Source organism: Labrus bergylta, chromosome 10, assembly GCF_963930695.1.
Source record: "Labrus bergylta chromosome 10, fLabBer1.1, whole genome shotgun sequence".
In the NCBI taxonomy this organism is placed as follows: Eukaryota; Metazoa; Chordata; class Actinopteri; order Labriformes; family Labridae; genus Labrus; species Labrus bergylta.
In genome coordinates this window covers 26,077,109-26,098,856 of record NC_089204.1, presented here as the reverse complement: position 1 = coordinate 26,098,856, position 21,748 = coordinate 26,077,109, and the positions used below count along the sequence as shown (strand labels likewise).

Genomic DNA, 21,748 nt, shown 5'->3' with positions numbered 1-21,748 from the left:
GCCTTAGAGCAGGACATAGCAAGTCGACAGAGCAGCGTCTCAACCATGAAAGCCAAAGTGAAGAAGTTTGTGGAGACGGCAGATCCCTCCGCTGCCGCCCTCCTGCAGTCTAAGATGGACGCTCTCTCCCAGCGCTTCACGGACGCCTGTGACAAGCACAAGCAGAAAGTCACACAGCTCGAGGAGCTGAAGGAAAAGGTGGACCAGTTTGAGGAGGTCGCAGATAAAGTGCAGCAGTTTGTTGTGAAGCGTACACAAGCTCTGAACGAGACGGACGGGCCGGGGAAAACCTTTGATGAAGTGTCTCAGCTCATGCAGGTAACAACACTGCTGACGCTTGGTTATGATCCTTCATGGATATATTTGATGTCTGTCAGCGTTAATTGTTATCAAAATAACTAATCTATCGATATGCATTTACTCTAGAACACCAAAGCTGAGATGGCAGAGCATGCCAGTGATTTGGAGAAGCTGCAGACGCTCTCCAAGGAGCTTTCTGAAATCAGCTCTGATGGCAACAAATCCCAGATCCAGAACAGGATGGACAATCTCTCAAATACTTTCAACACTTTCAAAGACACTGTCAAAGAAAAGTAAGTTTGGACAAGAGAATAAGAAGGTCTTGTATTCCCCATTTAAAGTATTAATTATGGCCTGTTATTACTGTTTGTGTAGTGTTAGTAATGCACACATGGATGAACTGTATAACTGCTCCTTGTTCCAGGGAAGAGGAGGTATCGTCCTGTCAGGACCAGCTTGGAGAGTTCAGATCTGCTGCTGGCGCTCTCACAAAGTGGCTGGAGGAGACCAATGAGAAAGTACCTGCGGTTCACGCGGGCGTCAGCGTGAAGACTCTGGAGAAGGACCTGCACATTGTAACTGTGAGTCATGAGATAAATAACACAGTCTACTGTAAACAGAGACATTGTTATTCCCTTAAATATTTTTATCTTGCTGCACTTTTAAGTGCTGGAACAGAAGTTATTGATGTCATACTTTGCATCGTGCTGAATCGTGGATTCTCTGTGTTTTAGGAATAGATAGATGTAAGTGTGTTTTAATAGATTTCAGTGCTATCCTCCCTTAACTCCCTACTGTCCAACCTGCTCTTCTCTGCCAACTCATGACGGGCACAGAGGGATGATTCGTTGAAAGACATGTGGGAGTGAAACACTATGTTGTCAAACAGAAAGACTTTTTTCTTTGCAAGATGTTACAGACAGGATCAGAGACGTAGACTCCTACTGGGCCTGCACAATGTCAGAAGAATAAGCTATGCGTGATAAAGAGTTGTCATAATACCAGGATATTAAGATAAGATATGACACTAATAAAATACGAACAATGTCTATATCTGTTTCGACACCACAGCAGAAAAAATAAAAGTCCTAGAGACCCAATATTTGGCCATTTTTTTGTTATTAATCATCAAAAATTACAAGCAAACTCCTGCACACTGTCTAAATTGCAGACATATGCTGCCAACATTTCAACACTTTTGGATACTATCAATCATTAAAAGTATGAAGATTATATAATTAACTATATGCGGTGCAATAAACCACATTTTAAAGAGAGAATATTAACTTACAGTTTCTATGTCTATCCACTGTTTTTCAAAGAAATCTGTTTTAAATATGTCCTACCAGAATCCAAAATAAATCATGAAAGAAGTCTTTCACCATTAAATTGGCACCAAATAATCTGAGAGTAGCTAAACGCTATTTGAGTTTTACTGTTAAAGAACGGTATTTTGACCCTGACCTCTATCCCAAAATACTGAAGTGTACACATGCTAATTTAAAAAAATGACATTGTTTATTTACATTAAATCATTTTTCTTATTAATTTATATAAATACCAACCATTGCAATGTGTTTGTCCTCTGCTAACAATGAAATCAGGATTAATTGTGTAGCTCTAATTCCTCCTACAATGTAAAGTGAAAACAAAAGAATAGGGCCAACTCCACAATTTTTCCACATTTATTCTAACATTACTATTTTAGACGATCTCCTTTTTCAGTGCTCTAAACATAAAAACGTATCTGTGTGATTGATGTATCATCAGGGATTATTGGATGAATGGACGTCCAAAGACCCTGCTGTCAAAGACCTGAACAGTAAAGGATCGGAGCTCTGCAGCCTTATTACCGTCCTCACATCCCCTGCCAAGACAAAGACCTCTAACAAGTCAGGTAAGCATCAGCAGACATAACCTCATGTGTTTAAACTACTCAGTGGAATAGGAAGCATGGTGTGTGGGTGGACTTCTAAGAGAGCTGTATGATCACTAACACTCAGACATCCAGTCTGCCTATCCTTCATACAAGCTTTGTGTTGTGTCTTTGCATCAGCTCTTACTAATGGTGGTGGTCCAGGAAGCCATTCCTACCTAACCAATAAAGGTAATCAAGTGTGTGTTGATGGTGTGCTGGAAATACATAGTCAGTGGTGTGATGTGATCTGTTGGTATTACGGCTGGTTTTTCCAAACTGTGCTATGGCTGTAGTGGCTCTTTACATCTTTACAACATCTTTAACAACATGTTCAGATATGATAACGATAACTTGTAATTTTAACCTCATATTTCACACTCTGGCTACAAACTCATACTTATAGAATTATGTTTGATGTCTTCAGAGCTGATGGTTATTCAGCAGAACATATCATATGTCAACGAGGGATACACGAGCCTCGGGGAAACGCTGCAGAGTCGAGCAGCAGAGCTGAGTAGTTCAGTGGAGGAGGTGAAAGATGCCCAAAAGGAGACAGAGGACATGATGACGTGGCTGAAGGACATGAAAAAGACCGCAGCCTCATGGAACAGTGCCCCAACAGAGAAGGATTCAGTGAAAACACAGCTTGAACAGCAGAAGGTACAGACGTGTAACAATTGAATTTGATCTGAAAGTGGTCACAGCTCCCTCATTACTGTGATCTGCTGTGAAGGAGAGTCCTATGACATATTGCAAGATACATTTACAAGAATGTTTTGTATTCCTTTAGGAATGTGAGGATGGCATGAAGCAAAAGCGGGAGCAGCTCCAGAAGCTCAGAGAGAAGCTCCTCAACTTGATTAAGACTCACCCAAACTCCCCCGAGGCAGCCAAATGGAAGCAGATGCTTGCAGAAATAGGTATGATCCGAGGGGCTGTCTCCAGATGGCCCATGTAATTTATGTCACTGAAACTGTATGTAAGGTGTAAATCACACCAATAGAAATGTATCTCGTTGCAGCGCTGACCTTCCCTTAAAAGCTTTCTCAAAATGTCCTCTATGAGACACTAAGTGTGATACTGTACTAGCACCTACTGCCCTCTGCCACCCCATTTAAATTAACACATAAGTAGTGCCAAGTCCTGCACAGTGGGAGCATGGCTAAAGGAGAACAGTTGGACAGTGGATTGAAAGGTACTGTTTTGCTGACTCAAGTGCACTGTTGTGATTGCTCTGCCCCCCACCTGTTCAGATGCTGCTTGGGCAGATATCAGCGGCTCCGTAGAGGAGAGGAAGCAGCACCTGGAGCAGTCCAACAAGAACCTGGACGTCTTCCAAACAACTGAGCTGCAGCTTGGTCAGTGGCTTTCAGAAAAGGAGATGATGATGAGTGTCCTTGGACCCCTCTCGATAGACCCCAACATGCTAAAGATGCAGAAGCAACAGGTTCAGGTAAGCATGGTGCATGTTGTCAGGAATAAGTGTATGCTTGTACATCATTAAAGAAGGAGCATTCAGTTGCACCAGCTATATGTAAGTTCAAACGTAGCCTAGCTTGAACTTAATTTTTGCTGTAGGACATGGTTTTTTACACTACTTACTTTGAAGGTAACATTTAAGGTGTTGCACTAGCTGTAGATCAAAGTTGTAGGCTTTAGTTATCACCAAATGACGTAATGCTATGTCATATTTTACAAACTCTTTCTCTGCTGTTAATGGATAAACAGCAGTTAACTGACGTTTGTTCAGAGACAAATAGGCACGAAAGGAAACACTGTAACAAACACCGCTTTCAGAAAAATGATTTTCATGAGAAGAAAATGCTGTTTCTGTTGGTTGTTACGCTCTTCTAGTTAAGATGAACCTTACGTCCATGTGGTGCAGCCAAACAATGAAGCTACTTAGGTTACACACTAACCACTTTACAAGTATGGTTTAGTGTGGACTTTGCACCCCAATTTGAAACAGAACTTATACATAGCTGGTGCAATAGGCCAAAGTACTTTTGTTGCCTTCTTGAAGGAATATTCATACTGACTGACTTTCGCCTCCAGATCCTCCAGAACGAGTTTAAGAGCCGCCAACCTCAATATGAGCGACTCCAGGAAACTGCTACAGCCATCCTGAGCTCATCAGCCAACCAGGACCCCTCAAGTGGGAATCTGGTGAAGGAGCAGCTCGCTAATGTCTCCCAGAAATGGCAAGGCCTCACGGGACAGCTGGACCAGAGAGACGGCCTGATCGACCAGGCCGTGGTGAAGACGGGGCAGTTCCAGGAGTTACTGAGGAGCATCAGTCAAACGGCCACTCAGTTGGAGAATCAGCTCACCAATTGTCAGGGCCACAGCACCCAGCCTGACGCTGTGAAGAAGCAGTTAGAGGACGTCCAAAACATCTCTTCTCAACTGAGAGAGGAGAGAAAGAAGCTGAAGGAGGCCGAGGCAGTCAACGCAGAGCTCACAGCGATGGTGACTGAGGACTATCTCAAAGCAGACTTAGCCAGGCAGCTGGAGAGTGTCAGCAAACCTTTCAAACAGCTGGAAGAGAAAGCAGGTTCGGCTTTTAACCTAACCTAATAATAAAGTGTTGTAATGTTTGGAAGGAAAGAACAATGAGTCAGAGTTAAATATATATTTGTCCTATGACAACAAGAAGGCTAAAGTATATTAATCAAAATCCCTCTGGCAGAGTATTCAAACAGTCTAGTCAAAGCTCTACTTTTTAGAAGATATTGTATTACAACCTTTTCTTTTATGTTTGTCATGTGGTGTTGCTGCTTTAGTTATATAAGAAATGTGAATGAAAGTAATCTACAACAGTACTCCTACCTGTTAGGCTTTAAACTCGCTTTAACATGATTTTTTTTTTCTTCTGTTGCAGCAAAACGGGTCGAGCAGCTCAACTCAACCTTTGCCAGCTCTCAGCAGTTCCACCAGACCTCCAAAGACTTCCACTCGTGGCTGGATCAGAAGCTTCAGGATCAGTCCAAGCCCCAGTCCATCTCTTCTAAAGCAGATGTTCTGCAAAATACCCTGGAGGAGCACAACAGTTTCAAGAAGGCTCTCGGTGAACACGAGGGAGCTTATTCCACCATCATTGGGGAAGGGGAGATGCTTCTGAAGAACACCGAGGGTGCAGAGAAGTTGGCACTTCAAGGGCAGCTTTCTACACTCTCTTCTAACTGGGAGGAGGTGAAGAAGAACTCTGCGGAACAGGCCGACAAACTCCAGACGGCCCTGCAGAGATCTCTGAAGTTTCAGGAGCATGCAGAGAAGCTCGGCTCTTGGATTCAAGAGTGTGAAGCTAGTGAGGGCAAAGTGAAGCTCAACGTTGATCCTGTGGCCGTGGAGAGCTCCATCTCTCAGGTGAAAGCTCTGCTGAAAGATGTAGACAAGCACAGAGGGATGGTGGAGCAGCTCAACACAGCTGCAGATACCCTTCTTGAGGTTGCCAACACAGACACTGACGCTGTCAAAGAGGAGAAGGCCAGCATTAACAAAAGAGTGGACAATGTTGCAGAAGGTCTACAGACCAAAAGGGAGTCCCTTGAGAAGCTCTCACATACTGTTAAGGAATTTAATGACGCTTATAAAGAGGCGAAGGGTCAGCTCGAGGGGGCAAAGAAGCAGGTGGATGCTTATGAATCACAGGGAATGCAGGCGCACAGCAACAAGAACCTGACCAACATGAAAGCCCAACAGAAAAGTTTAGAGGGAGTGCAGAACCAGTTGGAGCACCTGAAGAGCTTGGCCAAAGACCTAGTGGTAGAGATCCCAGATGCCGATGGAGTGACAGACCTCTTACTGCAAGCAGACAGCGTGGAAAAAGACTACAGCACCCTTAACAAGAAACTAGAGGAGACGTGTCAAGTCCTGGAGGGTAAACTACAGGGAATCGGCCAGTTCCAGAACAGCATCCGCGAGATGTTCACCCGCTTCACAGACCTGGACGATGAGCTGGATAGCATGGCTCCGGTGGATCTCGACTTGGCTACTCTGAAAGAGCAGCAGGAGAGCATTCAGAGCTTCGTGGCTAAGCTGCAAGAGCTAATGGCCAACACAGCCAATGCTGGAGACAGCTGTAAGAAAATGCTAGAGAGTGAAAGCTCTCCTGACCTGCTGGGCCTGAAGAGAGACCTGGACGCTCTGAGTAAGCAGTGTGGTAAACTGCTGGACCGGGCCAAAGGCAGAGAGGTGCAGGTGCAGAGTACTCTCACCAAACTGGAGGAGTTGTATGATAAACTCCACGTATCAGAAGATAAACTAAGTAAGGCTGTCGACAAGGAGGCGTCCCAGGAGGCGGTTGGCATGGAAACAGACGTCATCAACCAACAGCTGGAGGCCTTTAAGGTACAGTGCAAATTCAATACTTTTTTTAAATGCAAGAACAGAGAATTGATTTCAATTCAAGTGGTTAAATAAAAGGTAAATAAAAGTCTGACTTTCCTGGTAGTGTAGTGAACCATCGATTAAACCCAAATAATTCAGATTCTACATTTCTTAGCCTTATTTATTGTCTGTAGACTTTAGACTTCATTGTTGCCTTCATGTTGACCAGTGATGGGTATAATGTTAAGACAAGTTAAAAAAGCAGGGAGTGTTTGATTTCTTTTTTACTTTTTACTTCCCTTAACATAAAAAACAGGTATCAAAGTATATGTTGAATAATTTTTCATAGAGGCAATTATTGACATAATGTTTCAGCCTATATAGTTATAAAACAATTAATAGCTATACGACAATAATATGGAAAGATTTATAATTTCTAAAAAACGAACACATTCACTTTTTGTATTTAGGATTAGAAAAGATAATTTGGGGGTTATTCTGGTTTGGAACTTATTTTCAGACCACTTCTATGAAGCAAAACAAAAGTATTACTTTTGATACTTTGATCTTACATTTTTTTCTGAAAAAGCAACATTTTAAAGATCACATATTATGCAAAATACACTTTACCATTTTCCTAACACTTATATGTGTCCATAGTCTGTCTACAAACTCCCCAATTATATAACAAAATAAGTCCATCCTCTCCATCTTATGACTACTCCACTTTTCAAAAAATTTGTGATCAAACAGGCCGATTGGAGATTTTCCCTTCATGACATCACAAAGTGCAGTAACCCCTCCCCCAGGTGGGTGACACTCCCACAGCTAAGTGTTTGTTCTGCCCTCTGAGTCTGCCTTCTCACCGTAAACAATAGGACATGGAGCGAGAAAGCCCGAGCCATCCAAGCTCTTCCAGATAGGGGGCATGGTCAGACACAGCTCATTTACATATTTAAAGCTACAGACACAGAAACAGCCTGTTCTGAGCAGGGCTGAAATAGAGGGGTTTATAGGCATGATCAAATACAGGATCAGAGTGGATTTACAACAAGAAACTTCACAAGCATGTTTTGGTGAGGTCTTATTGAAACTTGTTAAAAAGGAAGACAATATGTGACCTTTAACTAATCTAATACATTTTGTTTATAAGAAGCACAACATGCAAAACTGTAATTAAGGTAGGCATTCAGTTTTTAAAGCATCAAAGTCAAACAATCCTTATCTTGATAAAAGACCAGTGAGACATATGTCCTCTTAAGTATTCAAACTGGCAGTTACTGATAAATGTTTTTTTTAAATAACTATTTTATAGATTAAACTAGCCTGAAGTTAAATTGGCCCCTTGATTTTGCATATTATTTCAAAATATTGACATTCTTGTCATTACATGAATAACAATTAGTCATTTAAATTCCGCCTTGCATTGTGGGAGATTACCATCCTGCTCTTCACTGCTCCACACACAGCAATCCTCCAGGGACTGCTGCTCTATTGAGGGCATCTGGTGTTAACAAAGAGCTCCAGCCCATATGCAGTGATGGTGCGGGAGGGATGAACCATCGCAGCCAGGTGGTCACCAGCAGGGTGTCACTTGATTCAATGGTCTCAATAATGAAGCCAGGCCAAAGTCCTGATCTCTTAACATTGATAGTGTTGTTCTTTAACATTTGAAAGCTCAATGCCTGACGTTATCTCTGGCTCTAAGCTTGGAGTGGCCTGATATTTATTCAGTCAATTCAATGCAGACACCAGAAGGGGAAGTGATGGGCAGCGTCATTATAGTTTCCTTAAACCCAGTTTGTTTTATTTTGCACTTGGCTTGGTTGTCATTAATACTGATAGTGATGAGTACGTCTGGGTAATGTGGTTTGATAAGGGCTCAAAAGTTAAATTCAATTCCCATTTATTGGTCACATATGCAATTATACATAGCACACTGAGAAATGAAATGTTTTTGGTACCTGTCTAGCCAAGAATGACACACATTATATGAATAAAATACATTTAAAATACAGGAAAATAAACTATCTAGAGCATGAGAAAGTTATTTTTTTACTTTAAAATAATGGGTACCTCCCCAGCCAAGAGATATTCAGCACACAACATGAAAAACATTTTTTTTTTTTAAATACTCTTTATTCATTTCAATCCATGAAAAACATTTTAAATACAAAAAGAAAACCCTCAAGAGTCCAGTAAACATAAAATGTTTTTTTTAAATACAATATAGAATAAAGTGTAAAAATGAATAAATTATATGTTGTACATTGGTATAAATGAAGTATTAATTCGATGATAAAGACCACCTACATGTGATGTGCAACAAACAGTACAGCTGTGCGCTCAAATGTTGTAAACACACTGTAATGTTTGGCTGACTATTTCATTCAGTCACTGGGATTAAAGGACAGTTAATAAAGCTAAACGATGCCTGATAATTGGTATGAAGAATCTGCTTTGTAATTCTGTGTCTCTGAAAATATTTACTTATGAAACCTTAGCTTTACTTGTGTTTTTAAAATTGTATTACTGATGCAGAGGAGCCCAAACACACACAGCTTCTCTATTGTCTTTATAATCTGTTTTAAGCATGTTACTCTTAAAATCATGGACGCCTTTGTTGGTGTCAATGAGGGATAAATCAAGAGGCAGCCATTAGCAAGATTTACAGACAGCTGCAAAATATTTTAAAAGCCTGTAAATTCCTGTGGAGGTTTCCAAAAGAGGATTAACCTATATTCAGAGGTGAAATTAGGAAATACTTGGAGCATAATGTATACAGCCGTGCATAGGCAAATCACACAGATCTGGCCTAAGATGTAGGTCAGAGGATTTTTTTTTTTCAATTAAGGGGGTGCGTAGGAGGGTTGCACAAACCTCCACTTGTGTTACATGGATTAAAATATCATTGGGGTGTCTGAGGTGGGGGTTGGGGGTGTCGGTTTGGTTTGGTTTTTAAAGGCCTCGCAGGGTAACTATTAAAGAAAGTGATTGATTCAGATTGTTGCTGGGCAGCGTTGTCATGGTGCATGTTTCTTTACCCCCTCTTTGTCCTGTGGCTGCCCCGGGTTGAGAGGGCGCACACAGCCTCAGCTGCTGGTGGAAACTCCCCTCTGTAGCCTCAGGAGGAGATGTATCAAAAAACAGCAAAGTGATGATTGAAACTTGATTTGTTTCTTTGTTCAATTGAAGTTTTAAAAAAGTCATATGATTCTATCAAATTTAGTTTTATCCATGTGATCTGGTTCTTTAGGTTAAGTGGGCTTCGCTGGCAGCCGGTGGGAGAAAGTAATAAACAGAGAAAGACAGCGCTCGTCTCTTTCATGTGCTGTTACCATTTTAGGTTAAGTTTTGAAAGAGACACGCCTGACTTCATGTGTTTACTCTCGTTTTTCACATGAGAGTTGTAGGAGCTGGACTGAGGGGAAACTGGTGTATGTAAATGTCCATGTGCACCTTAAAGGGGGGTTTTAGTGACTCAACACTCCTGGGGGGGGGGGGGGGGTTGGCGTGGGTGTCTATTCTCTCCTTACAGACATTACATCATCAGTGTCTCTTGCAGTTCAGAAATGAATCACACTGTAGCTAACCTGGCTCATTGACGTTGATGAGGGAAAAAGTGTCATTGTGGCCACACAGTGTTTCTTACTCACTGCCACATAGCAATGATACACTCCTCTTAGAGTGTAACATGTAACTCCTCTGGGTCACATCAGGAAGGGTACACTTTTTTCTGTTTTTGGCTGAAGGTTTAATTTTTATGCAATGTTTTTCAAGATTTCTAGAAGCTTAGAAATATTGTATTTCTTACAATGCAGACCATTATGTGAAGCTTTAAAACAGGCCCTTTACTGAAACTTTACTGTTATAAGACAAGTTAAAAAAACAAAACACTTAACTCCTGCAACACATGAAAACCTTCTTAAAAGCAGTTGAATGTACAGTAACAGCCTCCGGTCTTGAAAAATGAAGCCGTTGCGGAAGTGAAAATTCCTGCAGTTCGACGAGTGTCCACTTGAGGCTGACTCCAGGAACACCGGAAGTCACATACACACAACAGGAGAAAAAGCTGTTTTTACAGCATACATTAACATGTTTACAGCCTGGTATATAAAAACAAAACAGGTCTGATTAGTTATTGTCATCACTCGCACACACTGTATGGGGGCAGATTTTTTTTCAAACGGCTCCGTTTTGATTTTATGAACAATACATATTATCTATAGTTAAGCGCGTAGCTACATGATTGACAGGTGGTGGTGATGTAACAGTTTGTCAAGAGGTTTAAAACCCGCCTCAGCTCCAGCTCTCCGCCTGTCGTTAGGTTGACTTAAAGTTAGGATGAGACAGGATTTCCAACATGGCGGCTGCTGATGATGAGCCTCCAGAGCCCCCTGCAGGAACAGATGGCTGACGTCACTCAGGCTTCAAACATTCATATTTACAGTCTATGTCTCTTCATACTGTAGTATATTACAATACTGTAGTATATTACAACACTGTAGCGTGCTTGGTTTGCTATGTAGCAACTGAACCGGATCTCTTAAAGCTCCTGTCAGGATTTTTTTATTTTTTTTGCGTCTCATCTCTTCACTGATCTCGTCCTGTACGTTTTTAATCACTGTCTCCTGATGATAGATCTCCTCCTGCTGTCTTTAAGGAGTCGATCGTATCACTCATTGTGAATCTTTGCTTTGGAAAATGTAACTGACTTTGTCTTCCAGGCGGCAGTGATTACAGCCATTACAACAACTGTTTAGAAATGATCAATCTTGTCTTTGATAATCAGTATTCATTTCACTGTTGCATAACCAACTGAAAACTCCACGCAGGAGCTTCAAACAGTAACGAACATTAATCCATTTGTGCCGTCATGCAAACACTTTTAATGCAGAATTCAGAAAGCTGACCTCCAAATGTATTTATCTGGTCAAATTTACATCTTGAACAAACATTAAGAACAACAGCAGAAGATCTTATTTAAAGATGACTATATTTCTAACTGGTGAGATTTGATCATGCTTAGTGATTACCTATAGAGAGTCCATGTTCTTCCCCCGTCCGACTAAAGATTGGTTCATAGTTGCGGCTGCACTGTTTAGAAACTCCTCTGTACCTGATTGTTTGGAGAGGCTGACAAGTGTTGAACTTGTAAGGGTTATTTTTAGTCCTTGGATTGGAAAAAAAGTGTCCTCTTTTCACCCTTTAACTTTTGGTCTGAATGGTAGAGTTAACACTTTATTTAAGTCAAATGGGGCTTTGGAGAGAAAGGGACCTGCAGCAGCCACTGAATCACAAGAGGAATCATTTGTTTTAATTCATTCAAGCACCTGAATATTTATAAAGCATACAAGACTCAGTGGCTTATAATCCTTTATGTGACTCCCACCATGTCTTGAATGCTTATTTATCTCTGCCAACATCCTCTTTCCGTCTCCTCTTGTGCATACAAGAAGTTGTGATTGTTGAGCTCCTCACCGAGCTACTGGGGTGAAGACTTTCCAGGAAACATAAAAATAAATTCCTTTCATTATCCTCTCTATCCTCTTTTTCTTGTCCTATACCCCGGTCACTGGACATAAAAAGCGCCTTCATGCACTTGGCAGAGCTGTTGGTGTTAAATTACCTGGGACCTGTGCCTCCCTCAGCATTCCTCAGTAATTAAGAATATCTGCAGGGTCCACAGCAACCCGTCCGCGAGAGGAAAACAGAGGGCAGGGAGAGGGAAAAAAAGGGAAAAAACGTGTATCTATTTCAGCATAGTGTAATGTCATCAAAGTGGGAGCTGCTGCTGCCTGTTGGTCTAAGTTTTTTATGTGAAGTAGAAAAGGCTGGTGCGTATCTTTTCCCCCTCCCTGTCCCTTTAGTCACTCGAAAAAAAAAAGAAGAAAGAGGAAAAGTCAGTGGTTATGTCAGGATGCAGAAGACGGCTTAGAAGTGAAGTCATATGGGCCATGCTGACATAAGGGGGAATTAGAAAAGGGGGGGGAGGGTCATGTGTCCACCAATCAACATGTGACGGAGCGGCTCTGAGCACAAATGGAGTTGTGGCAGATGTTGTCTGAATAATGAGCGGGGGCGGGGCATGAAGCCCTCTGCCAGGAGGGTGTCTGTCATTGCGAGGGAGCGATGAGAGAGAAAGGGCAGGCTTTTTTTTTTTGTTTATCCACGAGTACCAGCTCTCCTCAGAACTGCCCCACAGTTTTTTGCTTTGAGCCTGCTGGATTTGTCTGTGGATATTATCACTTTTTGCACTGAAGATTTTGTACTTTTTATCGTGGGGATGCTGTAAAGGATTTCAGGGAGAAAGAAGCACTTTGGACCACAGAAATACTGATTAAGTTTTGGCAATGCACTGAGAGGCGCCCCGAGGAATATTTTTGGGTGGCTGTATTTAAAGAGTGGATTATCATTCCTGCTGTGGAGCATAAAGCTGCAAGAGGACCGAGCGTGGTTTGGGATTGTTTTTATATTGTTGCCATGTTTGTATTTTTGGAGACTTTTATTTTTTTTTTTATCTAGATCAACTTTATTTTGTTAATATTATTTTTAAAGAAGCACCTTCAGATTTATTTTTGAAACCTAAGTAGGAGGATTTTGTATTTATTTGTTACCGTCTTTCCTTTTAAGAAATATAATTTCAAACAGTTACTTTTCATCCTGTGCTCCTTTTTTTAAATGACCTGCACTAAAGCAACAATTACCTCAGAGGGGTTCCCTACATCCCAAGTCTTTCCTTTGTAGTGAGCAGTGTCAATTGTTTTTAGCATGGGGAAGCCGCTGAGCAGACCAGATTGCCTCAGACAAAACCCATCCTGTGTGGGGAAGGGGGAGGAGGAGGACCTGAACATCGACGACTGCTATGTGCCCCAGAGATCCATTTATGACACCGTGCGGCTCAATGAGCAGATAGACTCGGGCTCTAAAGGCAGCCTTTCCTCTCGCCACTTCACGGGCACCTTACCTTACACTCACCGCACATTAGACCTCAGCAACCTGTGTGGGAATGGAGCCCTCTCTGCCTCCAACTCCTTCGAGCTCCGAACCCGTAAGCCCGCTTTACTGGACGAGCGTGTCGTCTTCGATGGACTCAAACTCAACGGGCACATAATAAGGCCGAATGACACAGTGCTGCCAAAGTCCCGTCTCCAAGGAGGAGAGAAGAAGGATCATCCTCATCACCGACGCTCGTGGAGGACGTTTGCTCCCACTAATTTGAGCGAGTACGCGAGCCGCAGCGGAACGTTGTGCTCAGGGAGTGCTGAAAGACCCGGGTTGATCAATGGCAAGCGAGGGCAGAGCATGACCAGCTCTCTGACATCCGAAGAGGACTCTGGACTTTACAGCCCCACCGTGGACAGAGAGCGACATGCACACAGATCCCGCAAAAGAGCAGGACCCGGCACAAGGAGCCTCTCATCTTCAGAGGCGATGCACATGTCCGGGGACCTGAGAACTGGGCGGTCACTTAGCTCAGGACAAGAGGAGTTCCCTTTCTCTCCTGCGCGGGACAACCGATCTCTGTATCACAGCAGCAGCTTGGTCCAGGAGCCACTAAAATCTGAATCTGGTGTGGTGGATGTAAATGGAAAACACACTCTCAGCAATGGAGAATACAAACACTCCACAGGGAGGTTATCTTCCAGGAGTCATAACGAAAGCTTAGGTTGGCGCTCCAGGACTTTGACGGACTACGACGAGCTGTCGACAGCTGAGCTGTTAGAGGATGTGTCATACAAGGACGACTGTGAGCTGGTCAGTGTGGTGGTGACGCAGCCTGAGACATGTGGAAACTCTGTAACTTTACCCATAGACAGCCGGCAGCCAACTCAGCCATGTACTGAGAAGCAAGGAGCGTCCAAATACAACATGGAGGAGCTTGAAGAGTTTCTTCAAACTGTGGAGGCCTGCCTGCCAAAAAGCTTACACACGTTCGAGCACCCAGAGGAGCATGAGATCGAGGCCTTACTGAGTGCCATCGCTGCATGTCCTGAAATGGACCTCAAGGGTTATTTCTCCCCACAGGTGCCCAAAAACATCCTCCTCCTTCATTCCCGATGTTCCCTCATTAATCGCTCCGGTGAATGTTTCAATAGATGAGGCGTCTCTTTGATGAGTCATTCCCAGCTGTTTGGTTGTTTCTTTTCTTACACAGCTTATTACATGATGAGTAAAATAAGGTTTCACTCAGTGGTTAGTACTAGAACTCTGTAGGCGTGATAGTTCACAACTGAGATCAAACTCTGCTTTTCTACAAACCGATGACTGGTAAAAAAGTATTTTTTATGTCAGCTGGATTTTTTTACACTAAACCTCAGGTGTTGTGGTCACGGTCATTGCTGCTGATTCAGGATGACTTTCTGGCATCATTCAATACTTTTCCTTTTGTACAATCAGGATCTAAATCCAAATATAATGTTGCCTTACTAAAAAAAATGAAGGTTTATTTTGTGGCTTTTTTATGCCTCTATTTTAGAGATTGGACAGATAGAGTCAGATTTCTGGGGGAGAGAGAGAGTGGGGAAAAACATAAGGGAAAGGAGCCACAGGTCGGATTTGAACCCCAACCACCAGCTTTGGAGGACTAAGCCTCCGTACATGGTGTGGGCGCACTAAACACTAGGCTACCGGCGCCCCATAATGTTGCCTTACTGATATGATTTGGAAAATAGATTAATTGGAAACTCTGAAAGAAAAGGTTTTTTTTTTTAAGACAGAGTTGAGGAAGGAATATCATTTTAAAAATAGAAACCAAATGCTTTAATAGCTTTCAATATGAATGAATGATGAAAGATTCCATCGTTGAATTCTCACTTCTAAACAATTGAAACAACAAATAATCCTGAATATACTGTAATTGTAGCAGTCACATAATCGTTCTACTGTGTTTTGTTTGATTTCTCTTTAGGATTTCCAGAAAGCAGACATTGACCCATTGCACACACAGCTTCAAGACATCAACTCCCTCGGCCAGGGTCTGATCCAAACTGCTGCCAAGGGCACCAGCACCAAGAAGCTTGAGGATGACCTGGAGGAAGTCAACACAAAGTGGAATACCCTCAACAAAAAGGTGGGTTTAATTCTGCCAGTCTCACTTGTTGATCTTTGCTTGTGAATAATGGTCCAAAATGGAAAAAAAAAAGATGTTGGCATAGTAATGAGTCATTCATTCTCACTATTTGTTATAGTGTTATCCTTTTGATGAATTACTGGGCGCAGTTTGGGTTGGCCCCTGAAGCAGGTGACTTCAATATTTACCATGTGGTTTGCAGATTGCTGAGCGTTCAGCCCAGCTGCACGAAGCCCTGCTGCGCTGTGGGAGGTTCCAGGATGCTTTGGAGTCACTGCTCAGCTGGTTGACCGACACAGAGGAGCTGGTGGCCAATCAGAAACCTCCGTCTGCAGAGTTCAAAGTCGTCAAAGCGCAGATCCAAGAGCAGAAAGTAAGCTGGTCACGTGGTCAACACAAACACTCAAAAGCACACCAGCGGTTCTGTTTTAATCTTTCCGCTTTAACACCACACAGTGTTATGACTTTGCCATTCATCTTGTTTAACTGACATCTATTGTTAAAGTTGAGTACACTACAAAAGCTTTAAGTTTATTGGACGCTTAATTTGTGCCTGTTAGATTTACTGTTTTTCACCACCTAGCAATGCCCTCGGTGAGAGCATGTTTAAGGCACCCAATAACTCTCCCCCTTTTGTTTGGCTTTGACAGCTCTTACAGAGACTGCTGGATGACCGAAAGCCAACAGTGGAGCTGATAAAGAAAGAGGGAGGCAAGGTTGCAGAACTGGCCGAGTCTGTGGATAAGGAGAAGGTTGCAAAAGAGATCGAATGCCTCGGGCAGAGGTGGGACAGTCTGCTGAAGAAGGCTGAAAACAGGTCTGTATAAACAAGTGTCATATTATACAAGCCTCTAAATGCAATACTTCACAATTAAAGTTGGAGATAAAGAGGCTCGCCAGATACCTTTACCGTGACCTTTTACCTACTTTTTGATCAGAAAGTCAGAACCCCTATATTCTTCACTTAAAGGAATATAACAGAAAAAGCACATAAGCACAGATGAGACTATGAATACCACTCTCTATGTTTCTGTTGTAAATAAGAGGCCAGTGAGCAGTTATACTAGGGAGACTGGGAACTGTCTTTGTTTCTGTTTCCAGTCTCTGTGCTAATCTAAGCTAACTTGCCTCAGGCAGTATTTGCATGTGGACTGTACAGACGGAAGAGAAATATCAATCTGCTAATGTCACTCTCCGCTAAAAGCATTTAAAGCCTTTTTCAAGAAATGTCAAGTCATATTTTTGAAATTACAAGTTGAATGTTCAAATCTGTTTGAAGTTTAAAATTGACATACTCATTCATTTGCTTATCTCATTAAACTCAAATTACGCCGGATCAAATTCATGACTGGGCTGTGAAACGTTATTTAAGTTTTGCTTTCTGTCTAAATAACACATATTGCTAATAGCTATCTGCCTGTCTCTCTGTGAATTGCATTACTGTGTTCCTAATTATGTTCTGCTCAATTGTCTCAGGCACAAGCAACTGGAGAGCATCTTGGTGGTCACTCAGCAGTTCCATGAGACCCTGGAGCCACTGAGCGAGTGGCTCGCAGCTACAGAGAAACAGCTGGCTAACTCTGAGCCCATCGGCACTGAGACGTCGAAACTGGAAGATCAGATCTCTCAGCATAAGGTAAAATCCAGAATCTCACATCGTCAGTACTTCTTTTTTCGACCCATTTGAATTCAGTTTCATTATTTCCGCTTGTTATTTTTAGTTTGTTCTCCTCATTATTTCCCATTATGTTTTCATATTTTTGTTTTATTTGTTTGTGTTTCCGTTTGTGTCATGTGTCCTTGGTTCGTTTCCCATCGCCCCCCCCCTCGGTCAGGCCTTAGAGGAGGAGATAATGAAACACAGTAAAGACCTGTTTCAGGCCGTCAGTCTGGGTCAGATGCTCAAAACTGTGAGCTCAGTGGACGATAAGGAGTTTGTTCAGTCCAAACTGGACAGCACCCAGGCCAGTTACATAGAGCTCCAGGAGCGATGCAGGAGGAAAGGCGAGATGCTGCAGCAGGCTCTGGCTAACGCCCAGCTGTTTGGAGAGGACGAGGTGGACCTCATGAACTGGCTCAACGAGGTCCACGTGAAGCTGAGCGAGGTGTCTGTGGAGGACTACAAAATAAGTGTTCTTGAAAAGCAGCTGGCAGAACAACGGGTACACACTCCTCCTCCTCCTCCTCAGGCCAAGCATTATGTTGTCATTTCATTTAAGTTTCATCCATCATGTTTCAGTTGATTATAGTTATTTGTGTGTCCTGCATTGTTTTCAGCGAGAAGTTTTTTTTCCCTCCATCTTGATGACTTTCTAAGGTTATACTTTCCTTCCAGGCACTACAAAGTGATATTGAGTTGAGAAAGAACAATGTTGACCAGGCCATCTCTAACGGGATGGAGCTTCTGAAACAATCAACAGGCATGTCTGACTTTATCTTTTCTTTTCTGATCACAGGTCATTCAGTAAAATCCAAGCAAAAAGTTCTTCCTCTATAATAAGCTCTACTGCCTTTTTAGAAGTTTGTCAAAGTTGTTAATGACCAAATTATTACTTAGTTAGTTATAGAATTTGTTTAGGCAGTTCATTTTTTTTGCTGCTAAGAATTCAACTTAAAGATATCCCCTCAAGTTATGTCATCACTCTGAAGAGCAGACAGGTATCCATAGACTGTATGAAACATGGATGTAGTCTCAGTGAAGTCACCCATTGATTTCTAAAGAGGCTTTATGAAGCCAACGCTGTCAGGCGCCATGTTGGAAATGCTGACTTCATCCTACTTTTTAAGCAATCTAGAAACAAGCAAAGATATAAAACTGATGCGAGCTTTAGCCTCCTGGCAAAAAGCTACAACATTCCCACCTGTCAGTCAAATCAAGCACGCCCGTAATTGTGCCAATTTATGCATAACGCTTTCTATAATTATAATCAAAACAGAGGAGTTAAAACAAACACATTTTAACCCCAGTACAGTATCTATGGGTAAAGAAATTAACTGTAGGCCAAAATATTTTTTGTACCAGGCTGTATATTTCTATTGTTTAAAAAAAAGGGGCCTAATGGGAATTCCTTTGCAATTGTAGTCAGCCTCAAGTGGAAACTCAAGAAACTGCGTTTTATTTTTCATTTTTACATTGACTATAATCTTTAACATCCAAGGCTGCAACTTGGAAAGACCTTGCATAGTCAGATCTATAACGCTGTAGACCCAATGTTTCTGTGGAACTGATAAATGTTTCCTCCAACACTATTTCCCGCCATGACATCATTCACATGAACCTTCTTTCAGCTGCATCTCTATAATGCAGTAGAAATGCAAAACACCTTTAATGACAATTAACTTTCTCTATACAGGTGATGAAGTTGTTGTAATTCAAGGAAAACTGGACGGAATCAAAACAAAGTATGCTGAGATCAACTCTGTGAGTGATAATGTTTTGAAGAAGCTGGAGAAGGTTCTGAACCTCTCCTCAAAGCTGCAGCACACTCATGAGGATCTGAGCTCCTGGCTGGAGAACGTTGAGGCTGAGACCAGAACGTTTGCTGAGCAGGAGCCAGTGGGAGAGCAGCTTGTCCATGCACAAAGCAGGAAGAAGGTAAGAAGAAATACATTGTCCATATTGAACATTGTTTCCTCCAAGACCGTCTGAGTGAGCTGATTTTTCTCTGTTTGACGTAACCCTGCACAGGACTTGCTGAAGGAGACCAAAGACAAAAAATCATCAATGGACAAGCTGAATGAGTTAAGCAGTTCTCTCCTGGATCTGATCCCCTGGCACGCTCGGGAGGGTCTGGACAAGCTGGTGACCGAGGATAATGAGCGATACAGAGCCGTCTCTGACACCATCAACCAGCAGGTCGACCAGATCAATGCTGATATACTCAAGTCACAACAGGTACACCAGCTGATAGACAATGTGTTTGGCTATTCCACTACTTGAATGAATGCATTTTTTCTAAAGAGTTGTATCATTTGCAGCTGTAGATAATGCTTCTTTTTTGTTTACAGTTTGAGCAGGCTGCAGACTCTGAACTCTCCTGGCTCACTGAGGCTGAGAGGAAGTTGCTCTCGATGGGCGAGATCAGGCTGGAGCAGGACCAAACCACAGCCCAGCTCCAAGCACAGAAGGTTAGCCTGTCATAATGTGTGTGTGTGTGTGTGTGTATGGATAGACACAGGCCTCCATCTAAGCAAAGTACAGTAAACACAGCTGTTTTGTTTTTGGAACAGCCAGCTTAACTCACTCTACCGGTTTTCTAGATCTTCTCTATGGACATCATGAGGCACAAAGACGCTGTGGATGATATTGTAAAAACTGGAAAGGCCATCATGAACAGTAAAAACCCAGAGGAGAAAGAGATGTTGAAGGTGAAGACATTCAATTCCAATTATTAACAAATCATCACTTGTTTGTTTTTTTCATGGACATAAGTTTAATGGCGCTCTTGTTTCTCAATCAGGCCAAGACTCAGACTCTCCTGGAGAAATACGGTGTGGTCAGTCAGCTGAACTCAGAGCGCTGTCTGCAGCTGGAGCGTGCTCAGTCTCTGGCCAGTCAGTTCTGGGAGACCTACGAGGAGATGTGGCCGTGGCTCCAGGAGACCTTGAGCACCTTCAGTCAGCTTCCTCTACCTGCCATCGAGTACGAGGCGCTGAGGCAGCAGCAAGAGGAACTCAGGGTAAAAAGAAAACACACCTCACAGACGCTCAGTACAAACGTTTTAATGACTCAAAGCAACTGTTTTAATAATGTGTCGACTCCTTTGCAGCAAATGCGGGAGCTGATCTCGGAGCACAAGCCTCACATCGACAAGATGAATAAGACGGGGCCTCAGTTACTCGAGCTCAGTCCAGTGGAGGGGGCGCCCATCAGAGAGAAGTACACAGCATCAGACAAACTGTACACCCAGCTCAAGGCTGATGTCACTCAGAGAGCTGCTACTCTGGATGAGGCCATCTCCAAATCTACACAGGTAAAGAGAAGGCGTACAATGGATGACCCATAGGAAACATTTATCTTTAGTGGATATTAATACTTTATTATGCTTTTTATTTTTACATTTAAACACTTCTATATATGTTGCATTCACGTTTTTTTAAAGTTTGCATAGTCGCTTGTCAGCCATGATAAAGAAAGGTTTCCTTCTTAAATATGAATAATAAAAAGCCATTAAGATTAACATTTTCTTGTATAAAGTATGCTATTATATGTTAATATTTTAAGCCTTAACTAGGTTAATCACAGTTATTCATTGCATGTGTTTACTTGATGTATCTATTTATAAAGTCAAGAAACATGAGCAAGTATTGAAAAACGTCCACCACAATTTTCCAGGAACTGAGCTGTTTAATTTATAAAAATATAAACAATGACATGAAACAGAAAAAAACAGCAAATTATTACATTTGGAAGCAGAGAAACAGATCATTGTAGTATCATAAAAGTGATATTATTTTCAGTCAATTAGTTAATTAACTTGTTCTGCTTCATTTTACACATTAAAGAAAAATAAATTAATTAATTACACGAGTTACTTACCATATTATTTATTCTCATACAAACATTGGCCGTCTAAAAATATGGAGTCAAACACTTCACAGCCTCCTGAAGTGACATTAACCTCACAGTATAATGTTTGGATTCACTCTGAGGTGTTTCTGTCTTTGTTCTTCACCAGTTCCATGATAAAATCGACCCGATGCTGGAATCCCTGGAGCGGATCGCTGAGCGTCTGCGCCAGCCTCCGTCCATCTCGGTGGAGCTGGACAAGATCAAGGAGCAGATTACAGAGAATAAGTCCTTCTCTGTGGATCTGGAGAAGCTGCAGCCGTCTTATGGGACACTGAAGGAGCGTGGCGAGGAGATGATCGCTCGGTCTCGAGGAGCCGACAAGGACATTTCTGCCAAAGGTATGACACACATCATCTTGTTTTTTTAAATTGTTTTTCACTCAGAGGACTTTGTAATACGCTTAAAGCCAAATGAGACAAATAGCATATTAAAAGGCAACAGTAGAAAAATATTAGAGGCATGCATATATCTTTTATTTCTCCCCCCTAGAAACATGTCCCATTATTAGAAATACCCAAACAAAAAGGCACCAGGGTTGAGCCGGCACATTCCACAT

General features: G+C 42.2%; 1 protein-coding gene across 1 annotated transcript in view; it reads left to right on the top strand.

Moving 5' to 3' along the window:
- Positions 1–21,748, top strand: part of dst (dystonin) — a 120,246-nt gene that overhangs the window by 75,364 nt on the left and 23,134 nt on the right. The window contains exons 52-74 of the mRNA XM_065959701.1: positions 1–318; positions 427–593; positions 725–881; positions 2,071–2,197; positions 2,357–2,407; positions 2,643–2,878; positions 3,009–3,138; positions 3,472–3,671; positions 4,274–4,772; positions 5,100–6,568; positions 15,459–15,620; positions 15,823–15,993; positions 16,271–16,437; positions 17,097–17,256; positions 17,456–17,782; positions 17,956–18,040; positions 18,974–19,215; positions 19,309–19,515; positions 19,629–19,748; positions 19,881–19,988; positions 20,081–20,299; positions 20,390–20,593; positions 21,299–21,530. Coding sequence (XP_065815773.1) covers positions 1–318; positions 427–593; positions 725–881; positions 2,071–2,197; positions 2,357–2,407; positions 2,643–2,878; positions 3,009–3,138; positions 3,472–3,671; positions 4,274–4,772; positions 5,100–6,568; positions 15,459–15,620; positions 15,823–15,993; positions 16,271–16,437; positions 17,097–17,256; positions 17,456–17,782; positions 17,956–18,040; positions 18,974–19,215; positions 19,309–19,515; positions 19,629–19,748; positions 19,881–19,988; positions 20,081–20,299; positions 20,390–20,593; positions 21,299–21,530 — 5,758 coding nt within the window. The remainder of the gene's footprint in view (positions 319–426; positions 594–724; positions 882–2,070; positions 2,198–2,356; positions 2,408–2,642; positions 2,879–3,008; positions 3,139–3,471; positions 3,672–4,273; positions 4,773–5,099; positions 6,569–15,458; positions 15,621–15,822; positions 15,994–16,270; positions 16,438–17,096; positions 17,257–17,455; positions 17,783–17,955; positions 18,041–18,973; positions 19,216–19,308; positions 19,516–19,628; positions 19,749–19,880; positions 19,989–20,080; positions 20,300–20,389; positions 20,594–21,298; positions 21,531–21,748) is intronic.